We start from the raw sequence: 15,384 nt of genomic DNA, 5'->3' as shown, positions 1-15,384 counted from the left end.
GGGTTTAGCCATCCTACATAAATTGCCCACAGCACGCCATTCGAAACTATAGTTAGCTTAAACAACCAATTAAACGCCCCCGTTGGCAGAGTTAACCCGCCGTCCCACTGGGTCGTTTTCGATGAGCTCCGTGGACCGGGAGGATGGCGGCATGTTTAGTCTGTTCTATCACGCGCGTGCAACCAACCATCCACGACACACGACGCATCGGGAGGTTGCGGGAGCGTATTAACCCCGATTTACGGGCTCCGGTCGGGAATTAGCGGCGTGTTGTTACAGCCTTTATTAATGAAACGTTAAGCCAATCATGTACAGGAACGTTGTTTATTTGGAAATTGTAGTTTTGAATGGAAGATTTGCCATTCAGTAACTGGCAGCGTAGTTTGCGTTCGACACACATGACCATCTAAATAGGGCTCCTTTATGACGGTAGTACAGCTAAATTTAGGATATATGTAATCAATTTAAATTTAAACCAATTAGGCCAAATTATTGTAATTCTAGTCATGGCTTACTAGTTTCCAAGAATAAGGAATTATTCTTAAATTAAATTTAAACTCTCCCAACATATTTTGAAAGTACGCCGTATACATATTCCGTATCATACATTGTTAGTGAATGAGCAAGTGAGACAGAACAGGTTGTTATTAAATTCGTTTGCAAACGGGATTATTTTTGTCACAGTTTTGATTGTTCCCCTACGGCACGTCGAAAGATAGTTATTAATTCCACAAAGAACAGTATCACAATCCTCCATTTGTAAACGCTTTCCGAGAAGAACCATCGTTTTGATTCGTAAGGTTAAACGCACCGTCTAAGACATGCTAGTTCATAAAAATGAAAAGATTCTCAAAAAAAGGCCACCATCGAGAGAAATGAAAGTAAAAGGAAACTCATGTTTATTTGAATGCGTAAATAAATAAAAAATACACCGAATGTAATGCTTGTTGTGATGAAACTGATGACATTTTCCTGACCATTGGGAACCGCTCAGTACGGGTGCAACCGCTGTGCCGGATGCATCTGGCTATGATGATAGGCAGGTTGTGGTGGAGGAGGCGGTGGCGGATGTGTCGGATGTGATGATGGGTGTGGCAACATTCCCAGCCCTACTCCAAGCGAACTGGAGCCTAATCCATGGGGCGCTAGAGCGATTGGCGTTTGTATTTGGGGCTGGTGGGGCGGCAGCAGGACCCCCGGAGGAACGACCGCGATTGAGCTGGACGGTACCACCGGTCCGTGGATTCGCATGTGCCCGTTGAGCGTGTCGACCGTGGCGAACACCTTGTGGCACTCGGGACATTTATAGCTTTCGTTGGATCGATCATTGAGATGAATTTTACGCTTGTGCGCCACCATGTCACGATTGCGGCTGAAGCTTTTGGCACAGATATCACAGTGGTAGTTCTTGATGCCCGAATGGGAGATCATGTGCCGCGTGAGGTCACCGGACGTGATGAAACCTTTGTTGCAGGACGGGCACACGTGGTCGCGCTCGTTGGTATGGATTTTCTTGTGCGCCTGAAAGTTTCCCAGGGCCGAAAACTGTTTGCTGCAGATTTCGCACTGATACGGTCGCTCTCCGGTATGCGTCCGAATGTGTATTGAGAGATTGTGTTTCTGGGCAAACCGACGAGTGCAGTAATTGCAGGCAAATGGTTTCTCCCCAGAATGTGTTCTGGAAATATTTCTACATATTATCATATATCAACATATACGGACAATTGTAGAATTGTCAAACGGTTTTTACCGTAAATGCATTTGCAACTGGGCAGCACATTTAAAGGTTTTGTGGCATTGGTAGCACGTCTGAGGAATTTTGGGCATCGGTTTCGGTCCTCGTTTTTTCCGCTCTTCAGGAAGTTTAGGTTTGTATCGTTTCCTACTGCCGTATTTTCTAAACGAAAAATCACGGAAGAGTATTATTACTTATATGACCATAATGTTGCGACTGTACACTTACTTTTTGGAACTTTTCTGGCCATCTCCCTTCTCCTCTGTGCCTGCTAGAAGCCACGATTCTTCAGTCATCGTTTCTTTATCCAACACGTTGCTGTACACACCGGTCATGAGTCCGATGTACTGGCGCAGTCTCATATCGGAATTTTCACACTGTTGTTTGAGATGAAATGCAACACCTAGCCGGTACATACAGTTATTGCAGATGGTACTGGGAAGGCCATCGTTCTTGGACACCTGCAAATGTGTGATGGTTTTGGGATTCTTTCTGGCAAAACATGATGAAACCGAAACCATCTGTATCCCTTCATACCTTTATGTTCGCACACATCACCAACATGTTTGCGGGAGCCATCGCAACCAGCTCGGTGCTGAAGATAGACGTGAAAACTCCTTCTTCCAGGCAAACCCGACAAAGTCTGCTAATGTTGTAATCCATTGTTTTGGGGAAAAAGTTCACAATTTAAGAAAAGTACAGCGAAAAGGTAAATTAATTCGATTACTGATGGGACCGCGGTTTGTTTACATTTCGTTTCGTGTTTGTGGCTAGAGTGGTGTGCCATTCGAAGGAAAACATAAGTCCGATCTGATCTCGTAAAGTATATGATTCACTGGCCATTGTATAGAGATTTTTAAATAAAGATAAACTTTTCAGTTTAATTACGTATTTCAAAATGCATTAGATTTGAAAACCAGTTGTTTTTTAAGATTGTTATATAAAGCATAGTTTAAATCTGGTTTGTGGTTCCGATCCGAACCCAGGAATCACTACCATGTAACGCTCTATTCAAACGACTGTCATAAACTGGAAAATGAAGGGGAAATTGAAAACCCTTTTTTGAAAAAACGAAAAAATTGCCTCATGGCGTTACCGCGTGGTCATAGTAACCGCTTCACACAGTTATTTATCACCGACGCTTACAATTTGCAGCTTCGCCGAAGGGTAGACATCGAAATTTGATACCAGGAAAAATGAACCCAGAAAGTGATCAAAATAGTATCAGCGTCCAGGCGGATGCTTTTAACGAATCCATTGCCGACCGGGTCGGTGTACTAGAAACGGATCACCCGCTGTTGGAAAGATTCCAGGCGGCTCTGAAGGCTCACCTGGTGAAGGTTAAAGATCAGTTGGAGGAGGAGGTGGCCGAGCTGAACCATCGTCTGGAGCAAAATGAAAAGGAATCCGAAGAGGTCGGCGCAGAACTGTACGATTTGCAGGAGGAAATCGATAACCAGAAGGAGCTTCTCGAAATTTACGGTAAAGAAATTTTGGAACTCTCCATTCGGCGTCAGGAGGAAGAAAAGCAAGCAGCCAAGTACCGGAAGGAGTACGAAGAGCACATGGTGACGATGAAGGAGTTTCACAGAACCCACAAGGAGCACCTGATGGAGCTGGAAAATCTGACCGTGCTGGAGAGTGAGTTCGCCAAATGGGCACAGGAGATCAAGGACGAGATTGCGGTGGCGAAACGGGTCGCTAGCAAGGACGCGAAAGATCGTCTCGCCGCGGCAGACGAGAAACGAAAGATGGATTTGCTCGTGCTCAACCTCGGCAACGAGGTCAAACGGAAGGACCACGAGTTAGAAGCGATCGAGGATCAAATCAAGGAGCAGGATGAAAAACGGGAGACGATTTGCCGCAGCCTTGCCGACGCCAATTCCGATCTCGAGGCGTTGCAGCACGAGCACAAGCGTGTATCCCAGGCATGGGGTGAAGTAATAGTGGCCATTCAGCAACGCGACCGGGTGCTGGTTAAGACCAAAGACGAACTGGAATCGATTTACGAGGAACATAAAGTGATTAGAAGCAAAACGGAAATCACCAAAAAGGCAGCCGCGAAGGAAATGGAGCAGAACGAAAAGTTGGCCGGATTCAAGAATCGCATCCAGGGCGATATCTTTTCACTGGAGAAGCAGGTACGCAAAGAGCAGGAGGACGAGGACAAGCTGAAGCGTGATCTCGACCACTACGCCCTGATTCTGGAGCAAACGGAAGCGGACATACTGAAAGCGCAGCAGGAAGGTTTGTTGATCGAGAATCACCTGAAGTCTCTTCGGCAAACGCTGGAGAAACAGAACCGCAAGAAGTTCGAGCTGGAGGAACAGATCCTTGAACTGCTGCAAGACCAGCTGACCACCGACAAGGCGGGGCAGTCGCAAGGAAAGCTTCTGCAGAGTACGAAAGAAAAGCGGGACGAACTTGACATCTCCATGACGAGCACGGAGAACCAGCTGTCGGAGGTGTTGTTGGAGTTGGAAAAATGGCGTGCAATCGTAGAAAACTCCAAGGAAGTCCTTAAGGAGGCAAAGGTAAGTCGACACGCTGGAGTGTATTGGGTGTGAATTATTCAATAAGCTTTTTCTGCTACCGGTTTCCTGTAGGAAGAACACGACAAAATGGATGCAGAGGCGAACAAGGTCAACGAAGATATCAAGCTGGTAAAGGAAACAATTGCGGCGAAGCTGCGCAAAATAGACACGCTGAACCGCGAACTGGAGCAGTTGATCACCAAAGCGGGCGGCCAGGAGATGAATCCGGACGAGTTGAAGCTGCTCGACGTCCAGCAAGACATCGTCGAGATGGACGGTAAGATCAAGGAGGCCGAAGCGTCATGGTTGAAGCTTCAATCGAGCGTAAAAGCGTTATCGGAGAAACGCTCGCAGCAGCTGGATGAGATTAATTACTCCAGAAAGAGTAAGTATACGGATGGAATCGGCATGTGTGCGTGTTTTGCGATAATCTTACCCCTCTCCTGCCCCTTCCAGAGCTGCTGCTCGCGGAACAGAAAGCGATCAAGATCGAGTCCCAGCTCGAGGAGGTGATGAATGAAAACCGGGAGATTGTGCGTTCACTAGCGGCTCTCAACACTCGGCTCGATAACGCCAGCCTGGATCTGTTCAAGACGCGCCGGGTGCACGAGAAAGAGGAACAGGAATGCGAGGTGGCGCACCATCAGGCGACGGAACGGCTGCGGGAAGCCGAGATGGCTGTGCTGAATCTGGAGCAGGAACTGAAGGACCTCGGCAAGGAGATCGACGAGTGCAAGCAGGAGGTACTGGAGAAACACCGCGAGGCACTGTCGTGGGAAACGAAGTGTAAAATGTCGGCCGAGGCTAAAAAGTTCCGCGACGAGGAAACAACACAAAACAGCGAGATCGGCATCATGAAGGCGGAAATTCATCGTATGCAGGTCCGCTTTGGGCAGCTGAAACGCCTGCAGGAGAAGCTGGTACATGACCTAGAGAACACGGTCCAGCACCGGGAAAACATCTTTGAGTCGGTCAACGCACGGGAGAAGGTGTTTGGAGGGAAGTTTAAGACTCGCTCCACCATGCAGCACAAGATCAACGAGTTGAAAAATAAAATGAAGGTCGTTTTTTCGGTAAGTGACGTCAACGTGATACACCCACCCCAAAAAAACTCTTCGTATTAATGCGTCTATTTGAATATCTTGCCATATCGCAGGAAATTTCCCAGGCGGAAAAGAGTCTTATCGAGATCGATACCGCCCAGAAGCTGCTGCAGGCTGAGATAGAAAACAAGAAGCACCAGATCGAGGAGGAAAAGCTGCAGACGAACCTCATCCGGGCGGAAACGGAACAGGCGTCGTTACTGAAGCAGGAAAATTTGGACTACATCGTCCGTCATCAGTACCGTGCGCGGCGCTATCGAGCCCTCGCGAACGCACAGCAACTTCCAAAGTTTCGCAACGAAATACTTATTCAGGCGGACTTGCAGCGTCAGCGAGAGGTGAACGAGAACATCGTGGCGGTAGTAGAAACGCTTCAGCAGGACTTTCCAGTGCAGAAGTTTAACCTCAATAAGATTCTTCAGTCGTTGAAGTGATAGAACTCGGGGGAAGTGGACAGGATTAGATTAACTCGTGTGTTCGTGTGAAAACTTGAAGTTTCGTATATGTGTGGCATTAAATAATCATATATTTTTACACATTTCTTGCTTCGTACGATGCGCAGTATGCTAGCCTAGTGGGTTGCTTTGTACACGAGTCTTCTTTGGTGGCCAAAGGCGGCCCGGGGAAACAAAACGGCCCCCCTGTTTAGTCGCCTAAGAACGGGTACCGATTGCTGGTGTCTTCCTCGTCGTTGGTGAGCAGATATTCGTTCAGCTTGGCGTAGTACCGAGTCCGTTCTTCCGGCACATGATCGTACAGGTCGTCCGTTAGTTCACCCATTTCGGCGCAGCAGACCGCTTCACTGAACGCACCGAGGGAGCGCAGAAACCGGTAGGTGTTCTGTTTGATGTGCTGCAGGTCTAGGTGATGGTCGGATGTTCGCTTGTGACCGGAGGGCATCGTCACGGAGTGTCCGGACGAAACGAGAGGTTGTTGCTGATGCGACTGCTGCTGCTGTACGGAAGCGATTAGCAGCTGATGTGGCTCGATGGATGTCGTGGCCCCGAGTTCGACTACGCTCGGATCGTCGAAGAACTTCATCGTGTAGGAGACAACAAGGAAACAAACGGCGTTCATAGGGAAGGCACGTAGGAGGGTGGAGGCGAGACCACGCGACAAGAATGATAGGCCCTCGGCGGCGTAACTTTTCTTGACACAGTCAACCAACCCGCTGTACTGCGGCTTGCCGGAAATTCCATCCGCCTGGAGGCGAGACTTCACGACATCCATAGGGAACGTCACCAACCAGGAGAAGGTTCCTGCCAGTCCACCGGCCATGAGGATGACAAACGGCGAAGGGTTTGCCACCGCCCGCACCATGTACTCGTAGGCCACGAAGTAGCTGGAGAACCCTGTCGGATAGCGAACGCGTTAGAGGTCTATCGTCCGAGGACATTACAGGTAATCATGCTTCCTACCTGGCATATCCCGAGCTGCTGTTATGCCCAACCCTCGGAAGATCCCTCGAAAGCCTTCCCGGCGCCAGATATGCCGGGTACAGTCCAGCGGTCCACTGAACCGCTGTGCCGCCTTCGGAAGGTTATCCTGCAGCTGCAGTCTCGTTTTGACCAGTTCCATCGGTGAGCAGACGAAACTTTGCGCCAATCCAGCGGCCGTTCCGGCGGCGAAGTGTGACATCAACGAGTTCGGATCGGACGTACGCCGCTGGATGTTACCGTACACACCGAACACGATCGCGTTCACCACGGCGACGCCCGCCATCGGGCTAGACATGCCCCGGTACAGCCCATGGATACCCTCGCGGACGACGATCTTCCGGAAGCAGTCGTAGGTACCGCGGTACAGTGGATTTTTGTGGTTTTGCGTTTGCAGGTGCACCTTAACCGTGTCGAACGGGAACCCGACCAGAACACCGGCGCAACCTGCGAGAGGGAAACGGGGTGTTTAAAGGCGTCGCTGATAATCACATCAGTACGATCGAAGATAAGATAATCGAATCGGATGATAAGATTACGTGAGTTATGGGACTGTTGTGGAAGCTGTTTTGCAACTGCTGGAATCGATTTGGATTTTAATCCTCGACGGGGCTTTGGGACGAACCTAAAGATGGCGATCACAACCGGGCGAGATGTTGACAAACTTCAACCGATCAACACCACGTTGTCAAGCCCGCTCCATGGGGGGGGGGGTTATCATCTTGAAGCATAAATAACGGATTCGCCCGTTTGTCCGTTAATGATCCGGTTTGGTGAAAGTGATAAGTAAACCGAGGGGGCTTGCGCGTTTATAGACACGGAACCCCATTCTTCTGCCATTATCATCTCGCACACCCTAGCACCGGCGATAGCACCGGTTGACCTATCCCGATTTGGATGTGATTACGGCTCCTGAATGGCTTTGTTTGTGTCGTTTCGGCTGCGGGACTATCGGAAATCAACCACCGGCGGAGGGTTTCCGAAAAATGGTACGATGTGAAAAGGGCCTCCGGAGTTATCAAAGTCGCTCGACGTAAACGTGAACATCACGCTAGGCCGGAGTGGGGCGCTAGTTGAACTTATGTCTAATGCACGTGCACAAGATGCGATCACATGTGCATTGGGAGGGAGTAGACTTACCGCCTAAGCAACCGGCAGCAAAGTCCAAAGCCATCGTCTACTGGGATGCTGACTGAAAATGTTCGGAAAAAGTGTTCACGAGCACGTTGGAAGGATGGCAAGAGTAGAGAGCAAAGGCGCTAGAGTAAGGAAAGGCAGGGAGATTTGGTATAATGTTAGGGGAGGGAAAAAAACGTTGGCGGGGAACAAAAATGGTGGTTCAATCGATGAGTTGACAGTTTCGTTGGCAGTTTGATTGTGCGGAAGATTCGACCAAGATGTAGTAGTTCCCTCCGCTTGTAGTAGTTGAACTTCGATAGTACAACAGTTCAATCGCGATCAGCCTGAGGATGTTGGGCGGCGATCTGGAAGGAAAAAGAAAAACATCGCAAAATCGCGTAAAAAAGGCATTAAAACGGAACGAAGCTGATCAATGTACAAAGCAAACTGAACAGATTATCAGCGGACCTGAACTGACGCAGCGTTTACTTATTGATAGTCGGTTTGGGGTTTTACATTTTCTCTCGTGATTAACGTTACATGGATCGCTCGCCGGGATCCGTTAGTGGTAGTGGTAGTGCGCCTTCGAGACGCATTCGCCAAGAACTTGGCCGATCTACACATGAATTGCGTTGTAGTTGATAACCACATCCTTGTTTTCTTTGCAACGACGGGGCCCATGTAAAGGGGCTGTCGCTTCCTGCTTTCGCTCGCTTCTTCAACGCACACGGCGTGCCAAACGATCTTTAGCTGATACGCCAGAGATCGGGAGAGGTGTGTGTTGCCGAGGGCATCATACAGATATTTGTTTTTGTTTGCCCCTTAAACAATCGGTATGACTTCGGGGAAGGTATTGGAGGAAGTTTTCGGCTCGTCTCCTGACCTCTCCCTTTCTGGTGGGGTCATTTACGCAAATATTTTTACTGATTAGAGCATCGCCTTCGTAGTGTTCCAGACGGTCCGGAAAAATACGATCGCCGGGAGCAGAGTCGGGAGTAGGAAGATTTTGGCTCGTGTTGTTTTGATAGTTCATTATATTTTTGAATGTTCTAGATGGTGCCTGAATTCAAACGTAACCTGTGTTTTGCGTATCAGGACTAGAAAAACGCATGCATCCATCCATCATGATGTGGTTTGGAGCCTTCACTTTGTGAACTAATACTATCGTAAATCATGACATGTTAAGTATGACACATAGCTAACACAGTTGTATTTCATACAGGAACCACGTGCAAAATCACTCAACTCCAACAAAAGTATGTTGCGAAAGCGTCATTCTATCGAGCATTTGTGGAGGCACTCCCGTTTGTTCGCCTTAAGGGATAACCTCCGTGAGCCTGCGCATGCTGATAAGCGCGAGTAATTGCGATTCAATAAAATCCAATATTTGCTTACTTGCTGCGGAAATAAAAAAAAACGTCTTCAAATCACTACCCACTGGGATGATCTATCACGCCATCGGACAATTTCACTAATTTCCGTAACATATGAAAAGTTTCGAACTTACCACAAGGATGGAAATTTTAAGCTGCGAAACTTGGGCTATACCGAGGCGAACTCAGTGTCATGAACTGTCTATAACGGGTATCGAGTCGAATGTGTCGTATTTGAGCACTAGCATTCTTGAGCAGCTTTCAGAACTCGTCCGCTACTCTAAAGTTTGCAACTTCACCGGTTAGCCTGAAACTCGACGTTTTTCACTTTCAGTAGCACTTTTTGGTTAGTTCTCTCTAGAGCCTGAAAACCACACACTGTTATGACGGTCTTATTTTGGAGGAGCTTCCGTTGGCTTCGTTCTTTGAGGACAATTTTTTATCCACCTACAAAACTATATTTTATATGTTGTTCCGAAAAATGGCTACATCGAAGGCAACTTCCGTTTTTCCAATCGCCCCGGCTGGACTATACGGTAGGTGGACACTGGGTATTTATTTGATAAAAAGAACCTCGCCGTAAACTTCCAGCCTATAATTTTTGTAAAGTGCTCCGCGAAATACCGTAACGGTGCGATCAACACTCCGGATTTGACTGTCCGAACGGTTTGATTGACGGGGCAGATCCAGTCCGCCCTGGGGTCTATAGCAGCCAGATGTACTATCAAACACGAAGCCGATCGAGCCAGTCGAAGGCAGAAACAATCGGCTGCTCATCCTGATAAGCCTTCGGGAGGATCATGGAGTGTCGATCGTGTTTCGCGAAAGCCAGACTCTCCTGTAGCTCTAGCAGGGAGTCCGCAAATGCCAGCCGTACAATCTCGGTGTTAGCGCTACGTCTTCGGTGCGCGACGATGCTTCAAAAGGCCTAATAAACGTTGAAGTCCTGCCGATGATCGGTACTTTTTGGTACGTTTCGGATGAAGCTAATCTGCTGAACTGCATGGACGCAGGTTATCACCGGCAAACTTATGTTTGTTCACGGCAACGGTGGGTCGGTTCAAGGCGGATTAATTTTCGGATCCCAAAACTCGAAACATAATACACAGCGGGATCGTGTTGCCTATTACTACCGGCAACTGTTTTATTATGTCAACAAATCAAAATTACATCTATTTCACAACATTTGTTTCGTCAATTTGCGTTTGGAAAAACATATGATGTTGATGCTTTAAGCGAAACCCGGAGTATGAAAGAAATAAAGTAAACATGGCGCAATACAGGGAAACATTAACACGTGTGTGGGCTACAGTGATTTTAATGCAATCAGCCAGCGATACGGTTATTAATCATCCCCGATCGGAAAGGAACTAGTTGTTTGCATGGGATGGTGTTCGATGTAACATTTAAATGAGTGGTGGAGTAGAAAGCGATCGATGTGATAAAGTTAATGGCTTTGTCCTTGATACAACTGATTAGAAGGTCAGTGAACCTAAGAGTTCGCTCGATGTTCGAACTATGGTAGGAAGCTTTGGTATATATTTTTTCCGTAGAAATCCGCCATTTTAATGAACATGGACGTACAACACTAGGTTTAGATAATAAACCAATCGAATTGAAATATAGAACATACATATCTTCAGTAAAATGCTCTCTATTGAAGAACGAAGGATTTTTCTTTCAATTAAGTCAGTATAATAGTTATTAGATAATTGTTAGTGATGAATCTTGTGTATTTTACTTTTATTTTTTTCCCCCAAAATTAAAACTTTATTTTTATTCACTTCTCCTTAAAATAAGTACCTTGTTGCTTTTAACAACCATAAATCATTGTTCGATGTTTTTGTCTCTTATGCACTTTTAGTTAATGAAGCATTATAAAATTACATTTCATTTTTTAACTGTCAACAGTAACCCGCCCTTTCGAAAAAATGTAAGTTTTTTCACACCCGTAGTGTGGGATATTTTCCCGCGTTCGTGACGCATGCGCAACCACGTGCTTGCTTCGAAAAATTTGCGTTCTGTCAGATTTTTCCTACGCGCGAGGTGAAAATATCCATTTTCCCGTTCAGTTGCCGTTTTTCACGAGTACGACGAAGGTCATTATTTGTGACATATTTGTGATGCGGTTCGTTGGATGAAAGAAGTCTAAATCGAGAAAGGGTTTTGCAGGGAAGAAGACTTTTCGTAACCGTAGCCGTAGACAACCCGTTGTCACTGGCAACGGCACGCTGCGAAAGGCAGAGGCAAACAGTCGATTGATTGGCGCTAATAGAAGCTAATTGCTTTGCGTTTCCCGCGAGAACTTACCGAGGGCTGCTTATGTGATTCGTTCGCGTACTGGTGGCGATCCGATACAGATACGACAGTGTGGCTGTGTAAGGTGGTGCGACGTAAGAATAGCTGCCGTCAGTCGACCGTCACCGTGAACCAGTTTGGCAGTGTATTACGGCGTAGCTAATGCCGAAGATAAATTCTGACGAAATTTCGTTATCGGATATCGACTGCCTACACCCTTATCGAATGTGATTGAATGTGTTTGTTGGCAGGGTCGACGGTGAACATCGTGCGGTGAAAGAAGAAAGAAACTATCCCAACCGTGTGAGATATCGTTACGTGGTGACCAGAGAGAAAAATAGCATCTTCCCTCCTGCTGCGACATCAGGGAAAGAAAGGAAAAATGAATCACCTTCAAATATCCACCGACCCGACGCTGCTCGGGGCGGACCTGCTGCCGGAGTCGCTAACAACGTCGCCCTCGGTATCGACGTTCCTGCCGGAGGAGGACGCTTCCACCTGTCTGCTGCTGCCGGAAACCCCCAGCCCACCGTTGGACTTTTCCCACCCGCTGACGCCGAGCATGGGCAACCCGGGGGACAATCTGCCGTGCGATTCGGTGACCGGCGGGGACGACCCGGCGGCCGAAACGAGCAGCTCGTCCGGCAGTTCCGGGATCGGTATGGTCGGGCCGGTAGGGGCCGCCGCTGGCAATCTGTTCAGCCACAACACCTACCAGCATCTGCGCAAGAAGAGTGACGTCGCGAAGGCAGGCCAGGACGGGTCGATGCATCACGCGGCCATTCTGGGCATCGCTGTGACGAAGGATATGCCCGGGTTCGTGCACTGGAACTGGCCGCTTATACGCAAGTGTACCTTCTTTGCGTTCCTCGCCGTGATTGTCGCCATGGTGGGCATCGTGGTGGCCATGATTGCGACCTTGCCGAAGTTCTGCAATCCAGAGTGAGTTGCTTTGATCCGTTACTCGTAGGCACGTTCTTGTTAGCCTTTCCTTTCCATTTCAGCACCGCTTGGTACAAGGGATCCGTGTTCTACGAGGTCTTTCCCGCCAGCTTTCAGGACACAAACGAGGACGGGTTGGGCGATATTCGGGGACTGATCGGGCGTGCGGAGTACTTCAAATCCCTCGGCATCGGTGCAGTCCGTTTGAACTCAATCTTTCCCTCCAAGCACTACCCGGACCACTTCCAGGAGATAACAACGCTGACGGACGTCGATGAGGTGCTGGGAAAGGTGGAGGACATCCAGAAGTTGGCCGCCACGCTGCACGAGCGTAACATTTCGCTCGTGCTGGATCTTCCCATCTATCCCTTCCTCGACCGGCTCAGTCGCTCGACGATCGACCTCGATCGTTTGCCGAATCGCACCGATGGCGATATGGTTACGAGCGAGTTCCTGCGACTTTCACGGTCGGTTGAAGCTCGCAGTGATGGAACAATCGTCTCCGATGTGGTACGCTTCTGGCTCACCCGGACCGGCGTCGATGGGTTCTACGTGAAGGGTCTGGAACACTTTGCCGAAGATCCGCTGTTGGTGGAGAACGTTAAGGAGTGGAAGTACCTGCTCGGACCGGAGCGTGTTTTGATCGTAGGCCAAAAGCTGGTGGAGAAGCTGCCGGAGAGTGTCGTCCATGACGTGCTGTCGCAGGTCGATTTGGTCGATGTGTATCTGGATGTGAGCAACGGAACGGATGGGATCGGCAAAACAGTGCAGGACGCTATAAAGGGTCGGCTGTTGCGTGGTGAGGATCATCCGTGGATCCACTGGAGCTTGGGTAGTGTTTCGGAGCGCCGGATGACGTCGGGTCTCAGCCCAAATGCGACACTTGCTGCCACCCTCATGGAACTAACCTTACCCGGTACACCCAGCATCTTCTATGGTGATGAAATTTCGCTCGAGGAAGTACACGACCCGAAGGGAGAGCACGGAGACTCGCAACATCTGCACCATTTGGCCACGATGGTATGGGATGGGTCACAGAATCAGTTTACGAGCCGTGCATCGCTACCGTGGATGCCACGCAGTGCGTCCGCTTCGCTGCACCACCTGGACTACGTGATCGAAGCGATCGCGCTCCGGAAACGGTCACCCTCGATCTATTTGAACGCGGTTGTGAAGGAGGGGAAGAGGCTACCGAACGCCGACGTGAAATCGAATCAGAACGAAATCCTCGTCGTACAGCGATGGTACCCGCGCCGGCACTCGTTCGCCACCATCGCCAATCTGGGCCAGAAGCGAGTCTCGCTCGATCTGACCGCCATGTTCTACAGTGGGGAAATCGTTGCCGGATCGTCGCTCAAACATGAGCGAGTATATTTCGACCACTTCGAGATAAACCCACTGGAGACGATCGTAGTGAAACTACACAAGTAAATCTGTAGGCCGACACTATGCGATGTTTGCCGCATCTGCTTCCTGCTGGTAGAAGGTGAGAATAATACGTTCATTTTTATCTGTATGGCATTTACATTCTTATTTCATTTCTTTCAGTGTCTTCTTTCGTTACGATTCATGGAATCGGGTAACTAACATCATGCTCCAAGGCTGTTGGCTTTGATAGAGAGTCATTGAAAAAACGAAGAAACAGTTTGTTTTGTATTGTTTCATTAGATCGCTAGGTTTTATTTTCATTTGCTGGTTGCCTACCTACACATAAACATATTAATCGTAATACAAAATTATAAATGGAAAGTTTGTTAATAAAAAATCAACAGACAGTTTGAGCCTGTAAAAAACAGAAGAAAAAAATATATCGCGGAACATCTTGATTCTTTCCTCCCAAAACCAAACCCATGAAAGTGAAAAAAAAGATGGCAGCTAGTAGGAGCTTGTCAAAGGCCATAACTCGATCCGAAGACAGATTCACTACGCGCGAGAAACAAGAGAGAAATATGGGGCCGGAAAATTTTGCCACATCTATCGATGATGAAACGATCCAAACGGTAAACGATAGAGAGTTGCCGTACGCTTAACGAAACTTAAAAGGGCGCCAAACTAACTACCCTAGCTAGCTATCCTACCTACCTATCTAACTAGCTAACTATCGACCTAACCTATAGGTAAAATTCTGTCTGCGCGCGTCTGCCTTACGATATACCCATGCGGAAAACGTTTAAATAGCTATTAAACCTACTAGTACCTCTATTATTTCTACCTTATCCTTCCTACGGAAGGATACGTTCATGTTGTTCCCCCGTTTGCGCACCTAAATCCTTTCACCCGTTCTAAAACTTTCAATTTTGATGCCCCAACCCAATAAAGAGAGAGAGAGAGAAAGAGAAAATATGGGAAAACCAAATTTCAACAACATTTTAAAACCCTACTATTCACCTTTTTTTACCTTTCTTAACGGTATCTTAAAACCGAAATAGTTTTTTGTTGCCATTTTTGCTTATGTACGTGTAGTAACTTTTTGTATTTGTTTGTTATAAAATTTACTGCATAATATTAAATGATCATTTTTGTTAAATTTTGAGCTATAATTTGTTTCGTTTAGTTTTAAACCTTTCCTAGCGAAAAACTGTTAACATGCGTGTCGGTTAGTGGTAAGCGAAGGAAACCCTAATGTTTTCGTTTCGATAACTCCTCCTGCTATGGCGACGTACGTATTTTTTCTATCGAATGGATTTCAAACAATTTTTTAAATTCCTGCTTTGTTTGTCTCAATCTGATCAGTAAGACATCAGATCCACCGTTTTCTCGTTACGAGCGAATTAGTCTTGTTCTCCATTGTTTTTTTTTTGTTCGTTTTTGTTTTAGGTTTTAATGCTGCTAGTCCTATATGCG

General features: G+C 47.6%; 4 protein-coding genes across 4 annotated transcripts; 2 read left to right on the top strand and 2 right to left on the bottom strand.

Annotated features, from left to right (window-relative positions):
- Positions 1 to 876: 876 nt before the first annotated feature.
- Positions 877 to 2,398, bottom strand: LOC131262742 (zinc finger protein 771-like). Its single transcript, XM_058264808.1, has 4 exons — positions 2,273 to 2,398; positions 1,964 to 2,196; positions 1,751 to 1,897; positions 877 to 1,678 (listed from the first exon to the last, which is right to left on the bottom strand). The coding sequence occupies exons 1-4, from the start codon at positions 2,396 to 2,398 to the stop codon at positions 991 to 993; spliced, it is 1,194 nt and encodes a 397-aa protein (XP_058120791.1). The 3' UTR covers positions 877 to 990.
- A 533-nt stretch (positions 2,399 to 2,931) lies between these two features.
- Positions 2,932 to 5,806, top strand: LOC131262740 (coiled-coil domain-containing protein 40-like). Its single transcript, XM_058264806.1, has 4 exons — positions 2,932 to 4,269; positions 4,342 to 4,654; positions 4,726 to 5,342; positions 5,426 to 5,806. The coding sequence occupies exons 1-4, from the start codon at positions 2,932 to 2,934 to the stop codon at positions 5,804 to 5,806; spliced, it is 2,649 nt and encodes an 882-aa protein (XP_058120789.1).
- Positions 5,807 to 5,885: 79 nt separating this feature from the next.
- LOC131262741 (mitochondrial basic amino acids transporter) lies at positions 5,886 to 8,040 on the bottom strand. Its single transcript, XM_058264807.1, has 3 exons — positions 7,949 to 8,040; positions 6,791 to 7,255; positions 5,886 to 6,724 (listed from the first exon to the last, which is right to left on the bottom strand). The coding sequence occupies exons 1-3, from the start codon at positions 7,980 to 7,982 to the stop codon at positions 6,018 to 6,020; spliced, it is 1,206 nt and encodes a 401-aa protein (XP_058120790.1). The 5' UTR covers positions 7,983 to 8,040; the 3' UTR covers positions 5,886 to 6,017.
- Positions 8,041 to 11,980: 3,940 nt separating this feature from the next.
- LOC131266907 (neutral and basic amino acid transport protein rBAT-like) lies at positions 11,981 to 14,834 on the top strand. Its single transcript, XM_058269596.1, has 3 exons — positions 11,981 to 12,540; positions 12,603 to 14,026; positions 14,089 to 14,834. Exons 1-2 carry the CDS (start codon positions 11,981 to 11,983, stop codon positions 13,969 to 13,971), a joined length of 1,929 nt encoding a protein of 642 aa, XP_058125579.1. The 3' UTR covers positions 13,972 to 14,026; positions 14,089 to 14,834.
- The last annotated feature ends 550 nt before the right edge of the window (positions 14,835 to 15,384 follow it).

Source organism: Anopheles coustani, chromosome 2 (genome assembly GCF_943734705.1).
Source record: "Anopheles coustani chromosome 2, idAnoCousDA_361_x.2, whole genome shotgun sequence".
NCBI classification, from domain to species: Eukaryota; Metazoa; Arthropoda; class Insecta; order Diptera; family Culicidae; genus Anopheles; species Anopheles coustani.
This window is presented reverse-complemented; position numbering and strand designations above follow the sequence as displayed.